General features: G+C 42.5%; 1 protein-coding gene and 1 long non-coding RNA gene across 3 annotated transcripts in view; one reads left to right on the top strand and one right to left on the bottom strand.

The window, feature by feature from the left end:
- The window catches only part of chmp1a (charged multivesicular body protein 1A), a 59,224-nt gene that overhangs the window by 4,868 nt on the left and 27,302 nt on the right, over positions 1-27,054 (bottom strand). For both annotated transcript variants that reach the window (XM_037253766.1, XM_037253765.1), the window contains 3 exons: positions 24,198-24,344; positions 10,902-11,030; positions 10,549-10,742 (listed from right to left, as the gene is read on the bottom strand). In XM_037253766.1, coding sequence (XP_037109661.1) covers positions 10,549-10,742; positions 10,902-11,030; positions 24,198-24,344 — 470 coding nt within the window. The remainder of the gene's footprint in view (positions 1-10,548; positions 10,743-10,901; positions 11,031-24,197; positions 24,345-27,054) is intronic.
- On the top strand, positions 7,172-21,900 carry LOC119124109. The gene is made up of 3 exons (XR_005098173.1): positions 7,172-7,185; positions 16,567-16,571; positions 21,759-21,900. It is a non-coding gene; the product is annotated as an uncharacterized LOC119124109 (long non-coding RNA).

Below are 27,054 nucleotides of genomic sequence, written 5' to 3'. Positions count from 1 at the left end.
ATGATCCGTGCCCTCAGGTGTGAGCTCACGCCCATCACCAACATTTTGTCTCTCAGGACCATGGCTGAATGGTGTTAAAGGCGCTAGAGAAATCCAATAAAGTAATCCTCATAGCCCCTTTTCCCTCATCCAGGGGAGAGAGATAGTGCTGCAGCATGTAGGCAACAGCAACATCTACCGCCACCTTCATTGGCAATTTACAAAATGTAAATAAAAATAAAATTGAAAATCCTTTTCAACCTATAATCAACTGAATACACTACAAAGACAACATATTTAATGCTCAAACTCAAACTTTATTTTATTTTTCAAATAATAATTAACTTAGAATTACATGGCTGCAACACGTGCAGTAGAAGTTGGGAAAGGGCATGTTTACCACTTCGTTACATCACCTTTCCTTTTAATAACACTCAATAAACGTTTTGGAAGAGAGGAGACTAATTCTCTTAGCTTCTCATGTGGAATTTTTTCCCATTCTTGCTTGACGAACCGCTTCAGTTGTTCAACAGTCCGGGGTCTTCCCTGTCGTATTTTACGCTTCATAATGCGCCACACATTTTCAATGGGAGACGGGTCTGGACTGCAAGCGGGCCAGGGGAGAACCTGGACTCTTTTACTTCGAAGCCACGGTAACACATGCAGAATGTGGCTTAGCATTATCTTGCTGAAATAAGCAGCGGCGTCCATGAAAAAGACGTCGCTTGGACGGCAGCACATGTTGCTCCAAAATCTGTATGTACCGTATTGTCCCGAATATAATACGACCCTGATTATAAGACGACCCCCTCTTTTTCAAGACTCAAGTTTGAAAGAAGACTTTTTGACTCAAGTTTGAAGAAAATACTTTTCGAACACCAAATTTAATTTTTATACAGAAAATAATGAGTACATGTGAAACAAATGATTATAACAATATATTCGAGAGAAAAAGTATGTTATTTTGCCTCATTCAAATCAAGCAAAAACTGTCTATCACATCTTAATATCTGAACATTTAAATATGTAAGCTAAAGTGCAATCACATTTGTAAATGAATGGCTTCTGGTTTTTGAAATGTAAATAAACCAATCTACCGTGATAAAACAACAAAATTGCAACAACTGCATTAACCACCAAAGTGAAGTCTAACTAACTGTAGTCTTGAAACAAATCTGAATAAGGAAAACTATTGCAATAAAATAATGCAAACTACTACCGCTATTGTTGGGGAGCCTGAGAACTGTATAGGGGGTTGGCTCGGATGGTTATGCTCTTTTCGCCCCCGGGTGTCGGTCAGAACACAGGAGGGAAGACGTGGTTCAGTTTTGATTGCTTTACTGAATTATTGGCAAAAAAGTAACAGGCACTGTGGCTCATAGGGGCATTCAGGCAAACGGGCAAAAATGTATTGTGTGAACGGTGTGTGTGGTTTGTGGGGTGTGTGTGTGTGTGGTTCTGCAACAGACAGAAATACAGCAAGTCAACGCTCAACTTCTTACGTCACACAACACTCGTAGACGGCACACATTACATAACTAACTGCGCGTAACGGTTCCAGTGCTTCTCAAATAGTGGGGCGCGCCCGGTGCGATACCAAGGGGGGCGGGTGTGACACCAGGGAACATGCTTTTCTTTTGGCTGTACTAGATTAAAGTGTGATGAGACATCCACTGCAGTAGGTGGGAGTGGCGGTATCACTGGAAGAGTGTGCGCAAGGAATAGTCGCTCTACACTGTAGAGCAGGGGTCACCAACCTTTCTTAAACCGAGAGCTACTTCCTGGGTACTGATTAAGGCAAAGGGCTACCAGTTTGACACACACTTCTGAAATAGCCAATTTGCTCAATTTGGCTTTCACTATGTGTTATTATTACCAACGGAGTCAGTTGGCATCCGGGCCGCGCGGTCGGGTTTTCTCGGGTCCTCCCGGCTCATCTCGCGAGGTTCGACCTCCGAATTTTGCTCGACAACCGAAGCAAAAAAATCTCGAATTTTTTGTTAGAATTCCGATTTGTTCGAGAACCGGGACGTTCGAAAACCGAGGTTCGACTGTAAATAGATGCAGCTCACTGACAAGTGTTGCTATTTGAGCGAATTTTAGAACAGTCCTGTGGGCGACTCATGCGGTCCTCACAGGCGACCTGGTGCCCGCGGGCACCGTGTTGGTGACCCCTGCTGTAGAGTCTACACTGTAGAGTCTACAGTGTAGAGCGCACGGAACATACGAACACACAGCACAGAGCAGGCGATAAAAAGTGCAGTGGGACACCATGGAAAAATATTGAAAAGAACGGCGGAGAGAGACGGAGATAAGAGAATTGAGAGTCACACGAAAGCTAAGACAAGGAAATATGACGACGCGCCGAAGCGCTCGGCTTCAGTGTGACTACGATGGGAGACGAGGAAAGACCGGTGTGTTTACTGTGCCTTACTGACCATGTTGGCAGCAGACAGTATGAAGCCAAATAAATTAAGGCGGCACTTATAAAGTCATTGCACCCCAATCACGCTGATAAGATGCTTGAGGTTTTTCAGCGAAAACGGTCTGAATATTGCCAACAATCATTTCACTTTGTGAATGCTACTTCAGTCAATCAACAAGCACTGTAAGCATCATATAAAGCAGCACCAAATTGCTCAGTGCAAGAAAAAAACACGCCGTTGCAGAAGAACTGATACTACCTGCAGCCGTGGATATAGGCTCAGTCATGCTGGCTCATTTTGAGCACAAATTGTTTTTTTCATTTTTGTTTTGTCGGTTAAAACCTTTTATATATTGTGCTCCTGAGTTCATGTTGCTGATTACTTTGAATTGAATATTATTTATTGCTGTTATTATTTTGAAGAAGAAAATCTCCCTCGAAATAAAACTTGAAATCACCTTTCTTCTTGTTTGTTGTCAATCGCGCATCACATTCAGCCATCCTGCCCAACACACTTAGTCAGTAAAATTCATAATTGACGACACATCGTTTGATGCGATGATGCAATCCTTGATGGTGTGTTATTGTCAAATATTGTTTGTTTTTTAATCTCCATCGCAAACCGGATATCATACGGAGGCCGCCATTACAGATGCGCAGAACGGTTGCGCAAGACACGTCAGCTATATAAAGAGCGAGAGTTCAGTTCTCTACCTAAATGCGTATTACAGGTAATATTTTATTTCACAACACTTTGCCTTGTTCCTTTCTTCTCTGCTGTTCACTTCAAACACGCTCCATACGAACACAATGCTCTCGTATCAGACGCTTGCTCGATCACCTGCTCGTTTGCTGCCACAATGTACCCTACACAAATCCGAAACATTTCTTCGCTATCGAGTTTGCTAGCGCATGCGCAGTGATACTGACCGGCAGAATAACATCCGGTTGTTCCCAAAGATGATCTTTTTTCTGAAATAATTTTACGTTTACGGACTTAAGTAGGAGTCAAGATTTGGGTGCGTATTATACACGGGTACAGGCTTTTTTCCAGCATCGGCATGCCATTTTTAGGGTGCGTATTATACATGGGGGCGCATTACACATGGAAAAAAACGGTAGTCGATACCTGCAACCTTTAACTTACACGCACAAGCTCCAACAATCGCGATAAGCTGAGGTAACTCACGCGAGACGTAAGGCGGGGTGAACTTCGCTTTAAAGGTATCTGTTGCCATCTAGTGTTGTGAATGGTTATATTGTCTAGACCCCGAATGTAAGACGACCCGCACTTTTTCTTTGTCTTATTTCAATGCAAAAAACATCGTCTATATTCGGGCCAATACGGTACTTTTCAGCATTTATGTTGCCTTCACAGAAATGTAAGTCACCTATGCCATGGGAACTAATGCACCCCCATACCATCACAGAAGTTGGCTTTTGAACTTTGCGTTGATAACAGTCCGGATGATCCGCTTACTCTTTGGTCCGGAGGACACAACTTCCAGTGTTTCCAAAAACAATTTGAAAAGTGGACTCATCAGATACTTTTTCATTGTGCATCAGTCCATTTTACATGAGCTCGGGCCCAGAGAACCCGGCGGCGTTTCCGGGTGTTGTTCATAAACGGCTTTTGTTTTGCATGGTAGAGTTTTAACCCTTACTGATGTAGTGACGAACTGCACTTACTGACAGTGGTTTTCTGAAGTTTTCCTGAGCCCATTTGGTGATATCCTTTACACCAGGGCTGTCCAAACTTTTTGCAAGGAGGGCCAGATTTGATAAAGTGAAGGGGCCCGGGGGCCAATAGTTTTTTCGGACATTTTTTAACTACAAAAATGTCATGCAAATACACACTGTTATAAAACAAATTTCATTGTCACAATTGTCTTTATTTTTCAAATGACAAAATAACCAAATATGAGTCACTCAGGCAGATGTGAACAACTCTAAAAACACAAATTCTGCCTTTCATTCATATCTGAAGAGTCAGATAACATTGAACAAACTGTATGAAATACCTTAAATTTACATGAGTTTAAAATTACTTTTGCCTCACGAACATTTTAAACGGGAGTTATAAGTAATGCAAAGTTGTCTGTTATTATTAAAACTTAAAACTAGTGAATTTTGCTCTTGTCATTTACCGTAATTTTCGGACTATAAGTCGCACCGGAGTATAAGTCGCACCAGCCATAAAATGCCCAAAAAAGTGAAAAAAAACATATAAGTCGCTCCGGAGTATAAGTCGCATTTTGGGGGGCAATTTATTCGACAAAATCCAACACCAAGAAAGTCATGAACGAGCAACAACAGGCTAAACGATAGGTATGCTAACGTGACAAACACAAACTAAGAGCTGAGAACGGCCCTCACGTAAAATTCAGAGTTATTCAAAAAACTATTACATAAATAACACGTTTATAAAACCATCTGTGTCACTCCAATTCATTAAATCAATCGATCGTCCTTTATGTCAACAATGCCGGCCGGGTGCGCGCAGCTGATGGCGGTTGCATTTCAAAATATTCCACAGGCCCATATAACGATATATAAATTATATATCAAATAACTATTATATAAGCAATAATGTTATCAAACCATCTGTGCACTCTAAATCATTAAATCCATCGATCAAATTCCTCGTCCTTTGTCAACATCGCCGCGCGTGCGCCCCGACGTCAGCCTCGTCGTTATTCCACAGATCTACTATATAACTATATTGTAGCGTTAACAAAGTTCAAGGAAAGACGTGGGTTTGGTAAACGGCTCTTTATTTAACAAAACAAACTTACAGGCGTGTGGCGGCGTGGACTTCCAGCCACGGAAATGGAAGAGAGCTCCATAGAATAGTACCGGGCGTGCGTAAAAGCCATGACCGAGCCCCATCCACCGTCCCCGGCCGAGCGCCGGCCCTCGACTTCCAACCACGGAGGTGAAAGACAGCTCGGTAGAGTAGGACCGGGCGTGCGTAAAAGCATTGTCCGAGCCCCATCCACCGTCCCTGGACAGCCACCCGGCCGAGCGCCGGCCCCCGACTTCAATCCACGGAAGTGAAAGAGAGCTCCGTCGAGTCAATCTTTGTCCTTTATGTAAACAACCGCCGCGCTGCTGACGCGCGGTCGCGCTGCTGACCATATATAGTAGATCTGTGGAATAACGACGAGGCAGCACGACGCCGCGTCAGCAGCGCGGCGGTTGTTTACATAAAGGACAAGGATTGACTCGACGGAGCTGCTGCTGACGCGACGTCGCGCTGCTGTCGTCACTTGAAATTCAAATTACAGTAATCCCTTGCTACATTGCGGTTCGTTTATCGCGGTTTCACTTTATTTATTTTTTTTGAAAATTTTGGGGAAAAAAAACATATATAAGTCGCTCCTGAGTATAAGTCGCCCCCCCACCCAAACTATGAAAAAAACCGCGACTTATAGTCCGAAAATTACGGTACATTATCTTTCAGAAAATAATAGTTTGTGTCAGGTCTACAGGTCCATAACATCAACAGTCTTAACATGGCCACTTCGTAGCTTGCTTTAGTAATATTTATTTTTGACTCAGTCCCGTGTGAAGAATCGCTGTTGTGATGCCAGTTCAGCTTGGAGCGGCTTCACTTTATCAGCGCGGTCACTCCCTGTTAGCTGGTCGTTTGTGTTCGCATGTTTAGTCTGATAGAGTCTCAGATTATAATAAGAGTTCTAAAAACATATTTACAGTGTTGTACCTTGTTATAGAAAATTGTTATAATAATAAAAGAGTTCTAAGAACATATTTACAGTATGTACACTTCTACCTTGTTATAAAAAAATGTATAATAAAAAAAGTTGTTCTAAAAACATATTTACAGTTTGTGTTAAGAATTCTCCATGTTATTTATGTTATTCAGCCATGCTTTGATTTGAGGTAGGGTGATTTATTTTGAAGGCCGTTTTCAGGCGATACCACTTCCTTTTTTAGGTTCTTGTACATATGTCGGTTACAGTGGTACAGGAGTCATTGGCGATGTAAGTGTGTCTCCTAACAAGAGAAATGAATGATCACGTGTCGAACCTTTACAACAATGTAGTATTGCTCCAAATGTTCGTTTAATTTCCTTTAGAGGTCCGTTTGCGCGTGTTAGCACGATCGCGAATTAGCATATTTCCGCTAACTCGTTAGCCTGCCCAGTACTTCTTCTTTGCTGCGGGCCAATAAAAACTGGCCCGCGGGCCGTAGTTTGGACACCCCTGCTTTACACACTCATGTCGGTTTTTAAGGCAGTGCCGTCTGAGGGATCGAAGGTCACAGTCATTCAGTCTTGGTTTCCGGCCGTGGCGCTTACGTGCAGTGATTTCACCAGATGCTCTGAACCTTTTGATGATATTATGGACCGTAGATGTTGAAAACCCTAAATTCCTTGCAATTTTGCTTTGAGAAATGTTGTTCTTAAACTGTTCAACTATTTTCTCACGCAGTTGTGGACAAAAGGGGTGAACCTCGCCCCATCCTTGCTTGTGAATGACTGAGCATGTTTGGGGAGGCTCCTTTTATACCCAATCATGGTACCCAATTAGCCTGATCACATGTGGGATGTTCCAAATAGGTGTTTGATTAGCTTTTCTCAGCTTTCTCAGTATTTTTTGCCACCTTTCCCAACTTCTACTGGAAGTGTTGCAGCCATGAAATTCGAAGTTAATTATTATTTGGCAAAAACCAATTAAGTTTATCAGTTTGAACATTAAATATGGTCTCTTTGTAGTGTATTCAATTGAATAGGGGTTGACAAGGATTTTCAAATTGTTGTATTTTGATTTTATTTACATTTTACACAATTTCCCAACTTCAACCGAATCCAGTTTGTACACAGAAAAGAAAAAATTGACGAGATTTCATCGAAAGATTGTGCGGATAGTGGATAAAGAACCTCGACTAACATCCAAACAAGTTCAAGCTGTCCTGCAGTCCGAGGGTTTGGAACCATAGTATCCATCGGCGTTGAAAACAGTGTCAATCGTAGGATACCCAGGAAGACCCCACTTCTGACCTAGAGACATAAAAAACCCAGGCTGGAATTTTCCAAAACTTACCTGAGAAAGGCAAAAACGTTTTGGAAGAAGGTTCTCTGGTCAGATGAGATAAAAATAGAGCTATTTGGGAAAAGGTATCAACACAGAGTTTACAGGAAAAACGAGGCCTTCAAAGAAAATAACTTGGTCCCAAAAGTCAAACATGGCGGAGGTTCCCTGATGTTTTGGGGTGGCTTTGCTACTGCTTGACTGTGTGCATGGCATTATGAAGTCTGAAAACTACCAGCAAATTTTGCAGCGTAATGTAGGACCCAGTGTGAGAAACTGGGTCTCCCTAAGAGGTCATGGGTCTTTCAGCAAGACAATGACCCCAGACACATTCAAAAAGCACTAGAAAATGGTTTGAGAGAACGCACCGGAGCCTTCTAAAGTGGCCACCAATGAGTCCAGACCTGAATCCCATAGAACATGTGGAGAGATCTCAAAATGGCAGTTTGGAGAAGGCACCCTTCAAATCTCAGGGACCTGGAGCAGATTGCCAAAGAAGAATGGTCTAAAATTCCAGCAGAGTATTGTAAGAAACTCAGTGGTGGTTACCGGAAGCGATTGTTCTCAGTTATTTTGTCTAAAGGTTGAGCTACCAAGTATTAGGCTAAGGGTGCCAATACTTTTGTCTGGCCCATTTTTGGAATTTTGTGTAAAATGAGAATTGATTTGACTCTATTCCCATTCTCTTTTGTGTCTTTTCATTGCAAGCAAAACATATGAAGATAATAATACCAAATCATTTTTAATTGCAATCATTTTCTGGAAGAAATTGAGCATTATCTGACAGAATAGCGGCAGTGCCAATACCTTTGGCCAGCACTGTAGCTTCGTAGCCAGGTATTGGACTACCAAGGTCCCCGCCTTTGGCTGGCGCCCAGGTCACAAGGCACCCAACCCTTTTGGCCCTCCCCTAGGTGGTGAGTCCATGGGACCCACGTTGCTTTTTTTGGGCTGTGCCCTTAGCGCTCGCCACCGAGTCCCATCTCCAGGCCTGTGGAGGCCCCAGTGACCCACGCCCGGGATGGGAAAACTAGGTTCATTTAGGGGTCATTTGAACTGTGCTTTGTCTGGTCCCTCACCTAGGATCTGTTTGCCTTGGGTGACGCTGCTAGGGGCATAAAGCCCCAGACACTTTAACTCCCGGAATCATTGGGACACAAGTCCCTCTATCATGGTAAGGTCACGTCACACAGAGGGCTATTGTTACATGTACCTACTGATACATGTGTAACATGACAGGCAGATAGAAGTAGGGCTGTGGACGCGGTCGGATTTTTGCACCGAGTCCGAGTCTGAGTCCGGCCTCTTGACCATGAGTCCGAGTCCGAGTCCGGCTGTCCATTTTTTCAGTTAATTCATGTGACTGCTTAGTCTTTATTCAAGGCTAATTTAGATCAAAATCTAAATAATTACAACAGTTTTGTGATGGCTTTGTCTTTATTAAACATATAAACGAATACAATAAACAGATACTTTCAAGTTTTAATCATTAATTACACCATTATAGCTCAGACATTTATCTAAACACAAATAATTAGTGACGACCCCTTATTTGGAAAGCAAAAAACCCATGTCGTACGGCGTCAGCACTGTTGTTTTCAATAAAAACATGAAGAACTCACGTTTGCGTCAGTCAATTTTAATTTTTATAAAGGATTATTCTCATTTGATGTCTTTAAATTCATCCGCGTTCTGCCATTGAAGCGGGGTGCATTCAAAGACCAGTCGTACAGACGGAACACTCATTCACTTCACCAAAACGCAACAATATAATTACGTGAGCTCTTTGCATAAACCTCGATGCAAAGAAACTCCTCTTTTTGCGTACAGGCTACAAGGAGTATATATTACAAAGGAGACTTTATACTTAATTGTGATCATCATTCATCCATCCATCCATTTTATTTTATTACTCAGGTATTTTCAAAGCAAATTAATATTGTTGCATTTATTAATTTGCTTTAACATGACAGCGCAATATAATTAAAAGCTGACACGATAGCAATGTCAAACGTGTTCATTTAAGAAAAAGCCACACACGTTTTGTGATCAAATCTTTCATAATGAGAATGATTTGAGTGAATTGATTTTACAATTTTTATCCCCCCTCCCCACCATCTGTCACTTTGCTTGGGACAAAAGGAGCCTTCAGAACTGAAATTTCTTCTCAATTTCATTCAAATCAATTCACTCAAATCATTCTCGTTATGAAAGATTTGATCACAAAACGTTTCCGTCTGTACGACTGGTCTTTGAATGCACCCCGCTTCAATGGCAGAACGCGGATGAATTTAAAGACATCAAATGAGAATAATCCTTTATAAAAATTAAAATTGACTGACGCAAACGTGAGTTCTTCATGTTTTTATTGAAAACAACATAGTGTTGACGCCGTACGACATCGGTTTTTCGCTATAATTCGGTATAATTCGAGGTAGTCCACCCTCACCAAAAGTTAAGGTTTCATGGGAATATTATTGTCATAATTGTCTGGACCATATATGATAATTGTTTAATGGTAGTTATTGATAGATCTTGAAGATGTCAAGTTATAGGTGCATAAGACTATGTTGTTCATGCATATAGCACGTTCATTGTAAGAGGGGAAGAGATGTTGTGTATTTTGGGCTAACTCAAATTCCGTAGTAGAAAAACCCCGGAAGTGGGATGGGCATTCTGTGTTGTTCTGGTACGCCCTGTGAACGCACTGTGAGTAAGGAATAAAGCAGTTATCATTCACGTCGTTGTCCGACCTATTCTTGCTATCTAAGAACCTGGAAAATAGTAAGGATATAACATATATCACGGGTCATTACGACGAGTTTGGTGGAGTTTTTACTGCTTCTTCCAACTCCTACCGCGCTGACTGTAACCTGACACTCTCTGGCTGCGTCTTGCCTCTTTTTTTTTATTGTCGGACTCGGTGGACTCGGTCAAAATCAGCACCGAGTCCGATTCCGAGTCCGGCAAAAATGACCGAGTCCGACCGAGTCAGAGTCCCCGAGTCCGAACCGAGTCCACAGCCCTGGATAGAAGTAATGAATATACAACCATGCTTCGTTTAGTTACCTAATGGTGTGTAGCCCTTACCGTCTAGAAAGCTGGTCTTCCTTCTCTTGGCTGCGTGAAGTCTCTGCACCCACTGAGGTGGCTCCTGCGGGCAATTTGCTGAGCTGGTCCATCACCTCCAGGCCACTTTCCTCTGCTATTTGGTGGATCAAGTCATCCACCTGTTCTTGTGGTGTTGTCAGTGTCATTGCAGAGCTCATGGAATCCTCCATTACCTTGTGTTGGTAAAACAAACACAAATTGAACTACACATGACTATACTATGTCCTCATATGCCTTCAGTAGAATGTCTACAAAGACAGTTCAAAGCACACCAAATACTTGACGACACAGAACAAGATGCAAGCGGATGTACAGAGGCTGCAGTCACTTACTGAGGTGTGGACATCAAGATTCTGAACTTGGCTTTCAAACTTATCCATGACAGCAGAGACCTTTTGAAGATCCATTGAGTTCAGAGCTTTGTCAAGCGCCTTGGTCACCTGGCTCATGTTTCTAGTCACCTGTGAGAGAAAGCATAAGATCACATTTCTACTTATCATACAAAACATCCCTGAAGTGATGATGGACCAGCGGAATAAGAGACTCTAAAAAGCGCTGTAAGCAGCTATAAAGTGGAAAATTATTAATATCTTGGGACTGTTATGGATAACAAGAAGAAACCTGTAGGAACCCACATTACTCAAGTACATCAACCAGTCAATAGGATGTCATCTTGATATAAGTAATTCTGTGGATGGGTTAATAATGAAGAAATAGTGTTGGAAAAATTAATGCAGACTTAAAGACATTTAGTGACATCCTTTTATTTTCACTATTCGTCGTACCCCTAATTATGTGTTGAATTCAGAATTTGCACCAGAGCAAATTGTACCTACAAACCACAATCTTCAACAACCTGATGACTGTAACCTTCATTAAAAGATGACAAACAAACATTGTGAAGGGCACAGCAAGTCAATCATTAATTTAGCAAGCGTCACAATCATTACATTTCAACTGTTGCCATATTCCTTTAAGACAGCCAAAGGCATTTTCTACTACCACCCTGGCTTTATGTTATGATGGCAGTGTGCACAGACGCAGTGGCTCGCAGCTCCATGTTTGTTTTGTTAATCTTTTGTTTCGTGTACGTCAACTCGCTCAACTCCAATTGCCAGGACTTACTGAATGTCTTGGACCAGATAACATCCAAGTTCCCTAACCTTTCTGAGGATTTCCACCACATGTACAACATCCCGAACGAGATAGCCAGAACACCGGGCCCTTTGTGGACTGTTATTGGAGCTAGAAGATGCCGGAGGCAGAGAAGGCAACAAAAGCGGGGCTGCCACTCCGGTGGGCTAAGGAGGAATCCACATAAACCAGTATGTTTGTCACAAATGCCCGGTCCCTAATCAACAAAATGGATGAGATGCATCTGCTCATGGAGGGAACTCGCCACGCCCGAGACTGTTGTGTGTCTGTCATATCGGAAACGTGGCTAAACTCACGGGTCCCGGACCAGACTGTACAGCTAGCAGGCTGCTCACTATATCGATGGGAACGCAACAGAGACTCCGGTAAGAGCAGAAGGGGTGGTCTGTGTCAGGGTTTTCCAAACTATCTTGATCGTATGATTATGTTGGAATGTATGTAACCAGTAATAAATAACCTAGCTAGATTAGTTTTATGCTTACGTTGGTGTGTAACCAGTAATAAATTACCTAGCTTGTCCCATCCTACACAATGTCGTAAAACATCCCCTGCTATGCTTTGACTAGAGGTCAAGGGTTTTCTCTTCCCTATCCAGTCCACTGTCACCCCCACCCTGTTTCTCTTAATAAAAATGCTCATGCAGGAGGAGAGAGTCAGACGTCATTCGATCATCGCTGTATGCACAGCGACGAATTGACTCTCCGCCTGCAGGTGCCCAAAAAGACTTAATTGTCTCCCATGTGGTTCTTGCAAAATAAGTTAGAGTGAGCACCACTCTAACATTTTGGTGCCGAAACCCGGGACCTCTCATACCCGCCATCTGGCTGACGGAGGACGACACGCTGCACACCGTCGACGGGCCAGCGTCCATTAGGAGGACCTGGTAAAGAAAGACCTGGGAAGGAAATTCTTCACTGGGCCAGCATCTTAGGTCTGCCTTCGTCTGACAGAGGTGGATTGACGGGACCCGGCAGTGCAACGAACCAGGGGACAAGTAAGTTAACGCCCTAAAGTTGTGTGATTGTGTTGTGAAACGCGTAAAAGGTAGAGGTGCACGGAATATAGCTTGGGTTCGAGTCCCAGGGGAAGTAACAGACTAAGAAAAGCAGAGCTTCTTTTTCGTTCATCGAAGAAGTGCGTAGATTCTTCTTTGTCTGTTCTTCCAAGCTGAGGGATCTGGCTTGGGTTAGAGTCCCAGTGGAAGGAACGTGCTAAGAAACACGGAGCTTCTTTTTTGTTAATCAAAGAAGGGTGTAGATATTTCTTTGTACGTTTCTCCGGCCAAAGAACAGCTTGGGTTCAAGTCCCAGTGGAAGGAGCGGGCTAAGAAAGAACAGAGTTTCTTTTTCCTAATTGAAGAAGGGCGTAGATTCTTTTTTTCTGTCCGTTCCTCCAAGCGGTGTTGGAGGGTTTTACACCCATCCTGGATAGGCCTAAAAATACAAAGCGCTGGTGTTTGTGTGGTTGAGAGTGTGTCTGGTAGGATAAATTGACTAGAAAGAGAATTTGTTGAAAGGTCAATTTAAACCTGCATTGAGGATCCTCAAAGAAAAGAAAAAAAGATTGGAAAGAAAAACTGGAAAAACTAAAAATTAAGATGGGAAAAAGGAACGATAAATCTCTAGCTCTAGAAGGAGATGAGAAGTTCATGGCGAGTAGATTTCTTAATTGTATGCAATACATGCCGAAGTGGAAGAAAAAGTATTAAGTACAAGGAAAGTTGAAATGTGAAAAAAATAAATAAATAGAAAGGTGAAAAGTGATGAGGCTGCTTAAAAAAAAGGCAAAAGTTCTGATGTATTTCATCTAGATGATGATGGTAATGATCTAGATGAAGATACAACAATCTTCTTCCAAAGTTCCCAAAGTGGCAGAGGAAGAGTTAGAGACCAACAAGGCCGCAGGCCGCCGTATAATTCAAAACCCCCATCAGATTCTGACAACTGTTGGAACTGTGGGAAACGTGGACACTGGTCAAGAGAGTGTTTTAGAAAGAAAAAGAAAAAAAAAGCGGTGCCAATCAAAGGGCGGTGGAAGAGGCAGAGGAAAAGTCACATTTACAGCATGACAAGCTTCCTCTACTTTGACCCCTCATGCTAATACAGAGAAAGAAAGAATAGATGCCCATATGACAGCAAAACATGTCATTGTCAGATTATTAGAACATTTTTTGGATTATTAGAGCTCCTGTCCATACAAGAAGTATGACAATGCTGTTTGTATGCCCAATGACCAGAGATCAAATTGTGTGTGTACAGAAAAGTTAAAATTTGCAAATCAAGTGGTAAATAAATGCAACTTGCTTCTAGAAGATAAATAAAAAGTTAGAATGTGCTGTCCTCGTGTGCGTGGGAGGGACCAGCTCATGATCGACCACAGGAAATGGCCAGCCTGTGACGAATCATTGGTGCTGGGATCTACCTTTCGCGCACGAGAGCTGTGCATGTGTGTTAAAATGATGAAAATTGGCTAAACATTTAGTGTAAAGAAATTTGCTAGACTGTGGTCTATCCAATTTGCACCGCAGAACAGAAACGATTTGGAAAGATAAAAATGAGAGGAAAAGAGAGAAATGTGTTTGCGAGCAGAAATTGATCCACACTAGTGCATGTTAAGTGTCGAGCCCTCATGAGAAATTTGAAAAAGAAACGACGGAACATGCTTTCAGGAATTGGAAGAAGCAAAATTGTGAATTTACGACATTGCAATGCTACATTTAATAGGAATAATTGATTGATGATGTTATAAAGTTATACAAACTTCTATATGCAAGCTAAATCTGAGAGATTGAGTTCTTTAAATTTAAAAACAAAGAAAAAATTCAGATTAATTTGCCAGTAGTTTTTATGAGTTGAGTTTTTTTGGATTGATGGATTGTTCTATCAGGAACCTTGAGTTGAAGATGGTATATGAATGTTGTGTGGTGAGCTTGGATGAATTGAGACCAAAGACTCCTTTTTGGAGACTGTGTGTGAGATGCAAATGAGCATTGATGAATGATTCCCTGAATGAAAGGAAAATACAGGTTGAATGGTTGAAGTTGTTGGCGACTACTATGGAAAATTAGTAGAGCGACTTTGATGAAAGAGTGATTTTGAGTAAGTTAAATGCTAAAAAGAAAAACTTAGCTTTTGGATTGATAATTAACAAGAGAAAAAACTGGAGAACCAGTAACACATCCAGAAGATGTGTGAACTGGGAAATTGAGAAGCGTTTTGGAAAGAAAATCAAATTAATTGATGATGGAATCATATGTAGTAAAGAACACATTCTCCCAGAATGTTTGTCAAGGTGTGAGGCATGGGCGTTGCCAAGCCTCAGAAGGAGGGAGTGAATAGGACAGATAGTGGAAGATAGTAATAATACAACACTTTACGACATATGGATTTTCTAATACATTTAGTGTCATACTGTGGTAAATTTCTATTCTGGTATCATGCAATGTATATCTCACAAGTAAGCCTAAGTGTGACCGGGTCATGTTTCAGGTCAGGTTTGTGCGGGATTGTTTGGGCCTTGGTCCATGATCTCATTGGCACGAGACATCTGGTTTCCATTAACAACTGACAAGATATGCACCCGAGTGAGGAAAGGGAGGCTAACTCATAAATAATGAGGAGATATTGGGAGTAATCTGTTGGTCCTTTCTTTAAGACCCTTCCTGGTGTAGATAGGTTAGCAACACGAGAGATTTAGAGGTTCAAAAGAAAGACCGTTAAAAGAAAACAACATTACTGATTTGGACAATTGCAGGCTAACAGGAGCATGAGAAAGAAGAGCTAAGAAGCGGGATCCAATTTGATCAGGGAGATTGGAAATTCACAACACCATATTCTAAGTCACATTTTGAGCAAGCATGACACAAGTAATAACGTTTGAGAGATCAAGACATAGATCAGGGCTAGATGTCGAACGCAGACCTCGATGCGTTAATTTTGAATAATGATACTGAAAAAACAATGTGCTGTCCCATTAAATTGGAACTAGAGACAGAACGTAGCTCGAAAATAGGATGAGTTGCAGGACTTACAACATAAAGACGAGATCACTGTTACTAGGAGAATTTGAAGTTTGGTAAACAAACGTTACTAGCAGCAGCTACATTTGGTTACAAGTTTGATGTCCCAGTCTGTCGCTCTCAGTGCCAGGATCCCTGAAACTCGATCCCGAGACTCTGCCTGCAGCCGTGGACGTCTACAAAACGGTGCCTGGCTTTGAGGCATCTTTGACCTTTGGCAAGGACAAGGAAAGACTGTTGTTGTGCTTGGAGGGGGGCAAGTACACTCCAGAGAAAAGACGACATCCTTGGGGACGAGAAAAGACAGTGAGAAGCAGAGGAACTCACAATGATGAAAATGGACTCATTTGAACAATGGACTCATTCGAGAGTGATGGATGGGTTGGCTCTGAAGCAACAACAAAAGAACACCAACTTGAGAGTGTGAGGTGCTGCAAAAGATATGGACTTGAAGTGTCCGACGACCAAATCGCACTCCTTGCTGTGGCGTTACCAAACTTGGTGGAGCTTGGCTCAAAGTGGAAGGGAGCTTCATTGTGCACTGGGTTTGACAGAACTGAGGAGATTTGTTAAAAATTTAAATAATGCGTAGAGCTACAGAGAAAAGCATTATAATCGGAGACTGAACAGATTTGGATAGAACAAATAGGCTAAAACGGTAGGAAACATCTGATATTTTGGCTCGTCAGGCTCAAGAAGGAGAGGTTGAGTTATATACATTTTAGAATAGGACATTTGGACTAAAGTGAATTCAGTCAAGAGGAAGCTAGGTTCCTCAATGTACCTACTCAATAAAATAGTAAGTTTGTTGCCCCACAGTGGAGTTTGGGTGGTCAGAAAGTTGGATACGTTCAATTTTTGACTTTCACACAATCATGCATAGGAGTCGCACAAGGCGGCAGTTAACAATAGGGGTCTGACTGCAATAGGGGTCACTTACAACTGCACCGACATGGAAAAGTAGAAGCAAGGGAGTTGAGTAAGGGATTATATGCTAAACAGTCCGCTACGCAGTTACCAATAGGAGGTTCTATCAAAAGAAGCTACATGAGAGATGTATAGAATCCCTTTGTCTGTGTTCTGTGTTCGTGCGTAATCTCTGTAAAGTTGTGTCAGGCTGTAGTCGTTTGTCTGAGCCTTGGGTGCGCGCTCGGGGTGTGTGCGTTTATGTGCACAACCTATGTGGGTGCGAATGTGTTAGGAAGAAGACGGCATGGATAAGGGAATCTCCTTTAAGACAGGAGGCAATAAATGGGAAAGCCCCTGTCATGATCGGTGTTTGGTTAGGAGGAATCAGTAGGGAGTGCTCAAACTCTTCCCGCAAACACTCCTATCTGCCTCGTTGAAAAGGGCATTACAATTGACTACAAGAGTTGCAAAGGGCAGATGAAGAACAGTCCATGGCAGTTTATATGATCAGGACCCTCAAACTGAAAGATATGTCCAATGCAAATTTACTGCCGCCTGATCTTTCCTCCTCACAGGTCGACAACCCCATCAATCCAGGAGACTGGGTCTACATCAAGGTCATTAAAAGAAAGAACTGGGTCAGCCCACGGTGGGAGGGACCATTCCAAGTCTTGCTGACTACCCCCACCTTAGTGAAGATCGCTGAACAACCTAGCTGGATTCACCTCAGCCACTGCAAGCTACAGGGAGTGCTGGGCCCCTCATTTCGGGGTGGTGGCGAAGTCTGCGAACAACGATCCCAACTCCGCTAGGCGGGGGTATGTCTCGGTGTTCCTGTCATCTTAGTAGCAACGGGGCTCCAGATGCCAGGTGGATCCTCTGCTGCGTTGTGGTTGGAGCATGCTATGGTCTATGGACTCATCTGAACAGACCAAGTGATAATGTTGACCGTGGAAAACGATGGTCACACGATGAGAACTTTGAGGACCGGTCATGAGTCCCCAGAAACCCATACGAAACCAACACGTGGTACCGGTACGTCAAGTTCACTGTGAGAGCCCACACACAGGAGGGGTGTTATGTGTGTTCAAAACTCCCCCCTTCCTCCACGCAAGTTCACTTGGAGGCCAAGGCAATGAATGTCACTGAAGCGAAATGTATGGCATCCATGGGAGGAGTTATCAACACCGTGCTGTCACCGTCAGCGACGCTACCCCTACCGCCCTGGACTCGCAGAAATGAATCTGTGATTGAACTCTTTTGGATTGATCCCAATGTAACTGTTGGAGGACGACAGATGCCACAAGTGGCCTAAACAAAAAGGCTACCTGGAATGGACTACACGTGTTTCATCCAAGAAAACAAGACCCACGAATGCATCAACGACAACTGCTCTCCAGGAGGAAACTGGATGGGAGCTTTGGACATCACCGCTGTGTGCCAGGATGGGAGAGCCAGTTCAAGGCGTAAGGGCTCTCCTGCCAACATGGCTGCACCATTGGACGGGACCTAATTCATTCAGAACGGATCGTGGCTTTGTTTTTTTGTTTTTTATTGATAGCATTCTGGTCGCCTAAGGCAGAGGGACCGTGTGAGACTTTTCCTGCGATTTAACATCGGCCAGCAGGTTTTTAGATCACACACTAAGTTTGAACTGGAGTATTGAGGAAAAACCTCATCTTCACTGGAAGTTATTGCTATCATTGTTTGTTGTTTTTGTCATGTTTCACCATACACGATCCCCGACCCGTCCGCTGTCATCTCTGTTTTTTTGTCGATCTTTTTTATTAGTGTTTTTATTATTTTTACTGCTCTTCTTTATATTTTCTTGCTTATGTTTGTGGATCGGGTTGACATAATCATATGATAAAACAGGAGGGATATGTCAGGGTTTTCCAAACTATCTTGATCGTATGATTATGTTGGAATGTATGTAACCAGTAATAAATAACCTAGCTAGATTAGTTTTATGCTTACGTTGGTGTGTAACCAGTAATAAATTACCTAGCTTGTCCCATCCTACACAATGTCGTAAAACATCCCCTGCTATGCTTTGACTAGAGGTCAAGGGTTTTCTCTTCCCTATCCAGTCCACTGTCACCCCCACCCTGTTTCTCTTAATAAAAATGCTCATGCAGGAGGAGAGAGTCAGACGTCATTCGATCATCGCTGTATGCACAGCGACGAATTGACTCTCCGCCTGCAGGTGCCCAAAAAGACTTAATTGTCTCCCATGTGGTTCTTGCAAAATAAGTTAGAGTGAGCACCACTCTAACAGTCTGTGTGTGTACGTGCACAAGAACCGGTTACACATAAGTAATTACACACGCACACATTGGTCATTGGACAGAGTACATTTGTGTTAAATCACGGCCATTGTACCTGCCCAGGGAGATAACACTGCTGCTTACATTCCACCCGATGCTAACACTAGCATAGCTCTCTATTGTCTGACACCATAAATGCATTACAACAATCTCACCCCAATGGTGTACACATTGTAGCCGGTGATTTTAACCCTGTTTTTTCTTCTTCTTTTTTTAATAGACTTTCGTTAATTTTGTCCCAAAAATGTCACTGCTTTTGAGATGTGATAACTCAGTCATTTGTGAGTATTTTTTAGCTTACAACCACTCAACGAGTTCAGTGGCATCAGATCTATCAAAACATACCGTATTTTGCGGACTAGAAGTCGCGTTTCTTTTTCATAGTTTTGGTGGGGGGGCGGCTTATACTCAGGAGCGACTTATATGTGTAATTATTCACAAATTTTTACTTGATCATTAACACATTACCTTCAAGTGTAGTTGATCAATTCACATTTTATTTTCACTTTAAAACGCATGAGGGCGCACTATGGCTGTGGAATAATTGGAGCCTCGCTGACAATGAGTTCCAGTCACTGACTTCCGGAGTCAGGAGATGTAATGATTTGGAGTGACACAGATGGTTCAATAAACTTGTTATTTATGTTATAGTTAGTTGATATATAGTTTATTTAGAGTAGCAATGTCTATGTTGTTAGACTTCAGTAGTTTCCGATTGTCTAGCACGGCCGTGAAGGAAGCATGGGGACGGGAAGAGCGATCCAGGGCGCTTGCTTATAGCACTGTGTGGCTCATATGTTGAGCTCTTGTTTTGTGAAATAGAGACCCGGTTACCAAACCCACGTCTTGCCTGGTACTTTGGTAATGCTACAATATAGTTATATACTTAGATCTGTGGAATAAATGGAGCTGCAACTGACGACGAGTCTGACGTCAGCGGCGCATGGAGTTCCGGAGTCAACAGCTTTTTTTTTCTTTCTTTTTTTAAGTGACAGGACGAAGATTTCGATGGATTTAATGATTTGGAGTGACACGGATGGTTCGATAAAATTGTTGTTTATATTATAGTTTGATATATAGTTTATATATAGTTATATGGGCCTGTGGAACAAGTTGAATTGCAACTGACATCAGCGGCACACCGCACACACTTACGGGATTAGAAGCGCCGGTGTTTACACAAAGGACGAAGATTCCAAACGATTTAATTATTTGGAGTGACACAGATGGTTCGATAAAATTGTTGTTTATGTTCGGAGCTGAGGCTCATGGGAGTTTGCGGGTGGCTAATGCTATAATGATAGCTGCTTTTTTAACTTTATACGCACGAGGCTATTTCATCTCAAAATAGGCTGCTCCGTTAATGTTTCGAGTAAATTTACGAATCGATATAGAAGGGAAACAAAAGTAAGCAGTACCAATGTGTTAGATCGAACTTTAGTCAGTTCCGATCATTTTATAGGAGATAGTTTGAGAAACGTGATTGTTTACAGGGGGCTGCCACAACACTTTGCTGAGGCTCATGGGAGTCTGCGAGCTGAGGCTCATGGGAGTTTGCGGGTGGCTAATGCTATAATGATAGCAGCTATACGCACGAGGCTATTTCAACTCAAAATAGGCTGCTCCGTTAATGTTTCGAGTAAATTTACGGATCGATATGGAAGGGAAACATAAGTAAGCAGTACCAATGTGTTAGATCGAACTTTAGTCAGTTCCGATCAATTTATAGGAAATAGTTTGAGAAACGCGATTGTTTACAGAGGGCTCATTGGTTATTGGCTAGTGGATGCATACCGCAACCCAAGTCAACCTCAGTTTGTTGCAGTATAGCTTCTATTTTATGCGCCTTTTAATCCGGTGCGCCCTATATATGAAATAATTTCTAAAATAAGAAATTTAATGAGGGTGAACCTTATAATCCAGTGCGCCTTTTGGTGCGAAAAACACGGTAATTGTTTTTTGCCAAATAATTAACGTAGAATTACGTAGAACGTAGAAAACTGCAACACATCCAGTAGAAGTTGGGAAAAGTGGCAAAAAATACTGAGAAAGCTGAGAAAAGCTCAAACACCTATTTGGAACATCCCACATGTGATCAGGCTAATTGGGAACAGGTGGGTACCATAATTGGGTATAAAAAGAGCCTACCCAAACATGCTCAGTCATTCACAAGCAAGGATGGGGCGAGGTTCACCACTTTGTCCACAACTACGTGAGAAAATAGTTGAACAGTTTAAGAACATTTCTCAAAGCAAAACTGCAAGGAATTTAGGGATTTCAACATCTACGGTCCATAATATCATCAAAAGGTTCAGAGCATCTGGTGAAATCACTGCATGTAAGCGCCACGGCCGGAAACCAAGACTGAATGACCCTGACCTTCGATCCCTCAGACGGCACTGCCTTCAAAACCGACATGAGTGTGTAAAGCAGGGGTCACCAACTCCGGTCCTCAAGGGCGCCAATCCAGCCTGTTTTAGATGTATCCCCCCTGCAACACACCCGATTCAAATAATCAGGATCGCTATCAGCCTTAATAGAGCTTCCTGATGAGCTGATCATTTGAATCAGGTGTGTTGTTGCAGGGCTGCACCTAAAACAGGCTGGATAGGCGCCCTTGAGGACCGGAGTTGGTGACCCCTGGTGTAAAAGATGTCACCAAATGGGCTCAGGAAAACTTCAGAAAACCACTGTCAGTAAGTACAGTTCGTCACTACATCAGTAAGTGCGGGTTAAAACTCTACCATGCAAAGCAAAAGCCGTTTATGAAACACATCCAGAAACACTGGACGTCGTGTCCTCCGGACCAAAGAGGAAGCGGACCATCCGGACTGTTATCAACGCAAAGTTCAAAAGCCAGCATCTGTGATGGTATGGGGGTGCATTAGTTCCCATGGCATAGGTGACTTACATTTCTGTGAAGGCAACATAAATGCTGAAAAGTACATACAGATTTTGGAGCAACATATGCTGCCGTCCAAGCGACGTGTTTTTCATGGACGGCGCTGCTTATTTCAGCAAGATAATGCCAAGCCACATTCTGCACGTGTTACAACAGCGTGGCTTCGAAGTAAAGGAGTCCAGGTTCTCCCCTGGCCCGCTTGAAGCGGTTCATCAAGCAAGAATGGGAAAGAGTTCCACATGAGAAGCTAAGAGAATTAGTCTCCTCTCTTCCAAAACGTTTATTGAGTGCTATTAAAAGGAAAGGTGATGTAACGACGTGGTAAACATGCCCTTTCCCAACTTCTACTGCACGTGTTGCAGCCATGAAATTCTAAGTTAATTATTTGAAAAATAAAATAAAGTTTATGAGTTTGAGAATTAAATACCGTTTTTTTCCATGTATAATGCGCAAAATTTAACTAATTTATTGTCCTAAAATCTGGGGTGCGCATTATACATGGGTACAATTTTTATTTTTTATTATTTTTTTTTTAATCCAGATATCATACGGAGGCCGCCATTACAGATGCACTTTCTTCTCTGCTGTTCACTTCAAACGCGCTCCATACGAACACAATGCTCTCGTATCAGACGCTTGCTCGATCACCTGCTCGTTTGCTGTCACAATGTACCCTACACAAATCCGAAACATTTCTTCGCTATTGAGTTTGCTAGCGCATGTGCAGTGATACTGACCGGCAGAATAACATCCGGTTGTTCCCAAAGATGATCTTTTTTCTGAAATAATTTTACGTTTACAAACTTAAGTAGGAGTCAAAATTTGGGTGCGTATTATACATGGGTACAGGCTTTTTTCCAGCATCAACATGCCATTTTTAGGGTGCGTATTATACATGGGGGCACATTATACATGGAAAAAAACAGTATGTTGTCTTTGTTGTGAATTCAATTGAATATAGGTTGAAAAGGATTTTCAAATCATTGTATTTTGTTTTTATTTACATTTTACACAATTTCCCAACTTCAACCGAATCCGGTTTGTAGTATTTATGTTTTACTTTTGTATTTAATGTGCATGTTTTGTAAACCTAAGTTTATATGTTCGTTTGTCTCACCAGTTCTACGGTGTGGCTGTGATGTAAAAGAAAGCTAAGCTCACAGTAAACATCAGTACTCAAGAACTCTTGTCTTCTTTGTGAACAAACTGGCATAAATACAGAACAACCCCGGATCTCTACGCTAATTCATTCTAGAAGGAGCGTCGAGAAGCAAAGCCATGTGTGTCATCAATGTGTAATCTACCGTTTTTTCCATGTATAATGCGCAAAACTTAACTAATTTATTGTCCTAAAATCTGGGGTGCGCATTATACATGGGTACAATTTTTTTTTTTTGAAGAAAATCATGATACAACAATTTTTGAAGAAAATCTTGTCACGGATGGAGTGTGGAAAGGAGCGGGGCGACCAAGTGCAGCTTGGACCAGGGTTTATTGGAGGAACTCAAAACACAGACTTGGTAAACTAATTGTGATAAATAACTAGAACATCACTCAAATATTGGTGATCCCGTTGAGAGTCTCACATATTTCTTCGCTATCGAGTTTGCTACTGCATGCGCAGTGATACTGACCGGCAGAATAACATCCGGTTGTTCCCAAAGATGATCTTTTTTCTGAAATAATTTTACGTTTACGGACTTAAGTAATCCGGCCGGGTCATACCAAAGACTATAAAAATGGGACCCATTGCCTGCCAATGCTTGGCACTCAGCATTAAGGGTTGGAATTGGGGGGTTAGATCACCAAATGATTCCCGAGCGCGGCGCCGCTGCTGCTCACTGCTCCCCTCTCCCCCAAGGGATGCATCAAAATCACACGGGGATGGGTCAAATGCAGAGGACAAATTTCACCACACCCAGATGCGTGTGTGATGATCATTGGGAGCTTAAAAAAAAAAAAAAAAAAAAAAAAAGAAAAAAGTCAAAATTTGGGTGCGTATTATACATGGGTACAGGCTTTTTTCCAGCATCGACATGCCATTTTTTAGGGTGCGTATTATACATGGGGGCGCATTATACATGGAAAAAAACGGTATGCATTTATATTGAAAATGAACGCTCTTTATTCATTTCTGTCATTGAAGTTAAAAATATCAAATGGCACATCTGTTAAGCTCTGAAGAATGCAAGACGTTTCCGCAGTGCTAACAGCTATAATTTATTTTTAGCTTATCATTTGGCTAAGTGTAGAATATGGTAATGTATGCAGCATTGTACATATATTCCAAATTACCAATGTACTTTCTTTAACTTACTGATTTCATTGTGACAGCAGTCTGGACTTTAGAGGCCACAGCGTCGACTCGAGATGCCATGCGCAGCCAGTTCAGACCTTCATTTTTTTTGCGGATGGCATTCTCAGCATAAACTCTAGCGCATTCCACATTTTTCTGTTGTAGAGCCTGTGATAAGAACATGACACAGACAGTTAAATAATATAAATGTTCTACTAAAACTAAAATGCAGAAATGGGGACTTTAACAAATTCAGCCCCTTCCGTCCTCGTCTCGTCATCCTTATTCATTACGTAATTATCCCTCGTTCCCGTCTGTCCTCATCCTTGAAAAGGGCTTTTTACCCAGTCTGTCCATGTCAGTCCAAGGAAAAATAAAGTCATTCCAACAGAGGTTTCATAATCCATCCATCCATCCATCCATCCATCCATCCATCCATCCATCCATCCATCCATCCATCCATCCACTATACTGCTTGTCCCCATGGGGGTCGCGGGCGTGCTGGAGCCTATCCCAGCAGTCATCGGGCAGTAGGCGGGGGACACCCTGGACCGGTTGCAGCCAATCGCAGGGCACACATAGATGAACAACCATCCGCACTCGCACTCACACCTAGGGGCAATTTGCAGTGCTCAATCGGCCTACCAAGCATGTTTTTGGGATGTGGGAGGAAACCGGAGAAAACCCACGCGGGCACGGGGAGAACATGCAAACTCCACACAGGGTGGCCGTAGGTGGAATCGTAGTGCCCGGCACCCTCCTAATAGTGAGGCGGACCTGCTAACCAGTGCTACACCGAGCCGCCCAGGTCTCATAATAAACAATAATAAAGCTTAACACTGCTAAAATCAACATTTTCCATAATATTTCAAAACCCCCATCATGAGGCGGGCAATTCGGACAGTCTTTTCTGTCTCTGTCTCTCTCTGTCTCTCTCGGCAGGCGTGCGTATATATACACACACACGCACATAACACACACAGACACAGGACACCTTGGGTGGTAGACTCCCCATCATACGTATGCACTAAGCAGATGCAGTCCAATAAGTTTACAAAATAATAATTAAACACCACAAGACAGTTAAAAACTTTTAGGACAATAATTCATTGGAGAATGGAGATACAAATCAGAGGTAACGCTCAAGAGACGCATCAGAAAAGCAGACTTATGGAAAGAGAATTTTTTTTGGGCAAGAAGACCCTGTTTTATTCCCGTGGCATTTAGCTTGTCAGCTTGAAGGAAAGGAAAGTCGTTCCCTCAGTGGTTCTTAACCGGGGATTCTCGCACCCCCGGGGTGCGAGAATGCTTCCTAGGGGGTGCGAGGATACCCTGGGGGAAATTTACAATTTTTCGGGGATAATGGTCGGGTAACCGAAAAAAGTGAAAAATTCTGGAAATCAAGAAGTCATTGTGTTAATTGGCATTAGGGATCATGCTAATTAAGCCTTATAGCTGTAAAGTAAACCAATTATTATTATAATTATTATTTCGGGTTAGGGTTAGGGGTGCGAGAACTGGTTGGTGAATTGAATGGGGTGCGAACAAGGAAAAAGGTTAAGAACCACTGCTCTACATACTAATACCATGAACATGCACAAGACAAGCATTGTGCAAGACAGGCTGGGCAAGTTTCTATCAATCGGCTGTTGACCCGGTTGGGATGATTACAGGGACAGACAAAAACCCACTTCTGTCCTTGCTTCCATCTTTAAAAAAAAAAAAAAAAAGTTCTCCGTCCTCCGGCCACAGAATTGCCATCCCTCCGGACGGACAGTCAGACCGTTCTGTCCTTGGGACGCAATCACTGCTAAAATCAACAACTTTGTTTATCGCGGATAATTGGTTCCAAGACCACCCTCGATAGGTGAAAATCCGCGATGTAGAGAAAATATTTTGTTACAGTATCCATGAAAGACTTATGAACCTTTATTGTATTTTTAAATACTGTATTGTACTTTTAAATGCTTTTTTGCATTTTTAAACACTTTTGTAAACATTCATGTCAAACGGATTTTCATTAAAATTATTTAAATAAATAATAAAGAAAATGAATAAGAATAAATATATTGTTACAATATCTGCACAAGACCTTTATGAATTTATGAAACATTATTATTTATTTAAATAAATTAGAAAATAAATAAGAGTAAATATATTGTTACAATATCCACACAGCCCTCACCCACCTGGAGAGAAGGGACTCCTATGTGAGATTGATGTTTGTGGACTTCAGTTCTGCATTCAACACCATTGTACCACAACGACTCATCTGCAAACTCGACAAGCTGGGCCTCAGTACCTACCTCTGCAACTGGCTACTGGACTTCCTCTGTCAGAGGCCTCAGGTGGTACGTGTTGGCGACAAAATCTCCGCAGGCATCACGCTCCCCACAACTGCTCTGTCCACACCTCTATCAACGTTGTCACCCACTCTCTCTCTTGCAGAGGCCGCGCCCGCACTCCAGATCCGTGAGGAGGAAGTGCGCCAGATGTTCCGGAGACAAAAGACCAGGAAGGCACCGGGCCCAGACGGCGTGTCACGTTCCTGCTTGAAAGTCTGCGCTGAGCAGCTGGCGCCCACCTTTGCACGGATCTTCAACCGTTCTCTGGAGCTGTGTGAGGTGCCCTCGTGCTTCAAGAGCTCCACCATCGTTCCAGTGGCCAAGAAGCCCACCATCACAGGTTTGAATGACTATAGACCTGTCGCACTGACATCTGTGGTCATGAAATCTTTCGAGAGGTTAGTACTGAACCACCTGAAGGATGTCACGGGCCCCCTGCTTGACCCCCTCCAGTTTCCCTACCGGGCAAACAGGTCGGTGGATGATGCGGTCAACATGGGACTGCACTACATCCTGCACCACCTGGACTCCCC

This window comes from Syngnathus acus, chromosome 6 (assembly GCF_901709675.1).
Source record: "Syngnathus acus chromosome 6, fSynAcu1.2, whole genome shotgun sequence".
Lineage (NCBI taxonomy): Eukaryota > Metazoa > Chordata > Actinopteri > Syngnathiformes > Syngnathidae > Syngnathus > Syngnathus acus.
The sequence above is the reverse complement of the archived record's forward strand: the minus strand, read 5'-3'. Positions and strand labels throughout refer to the sequence as shown.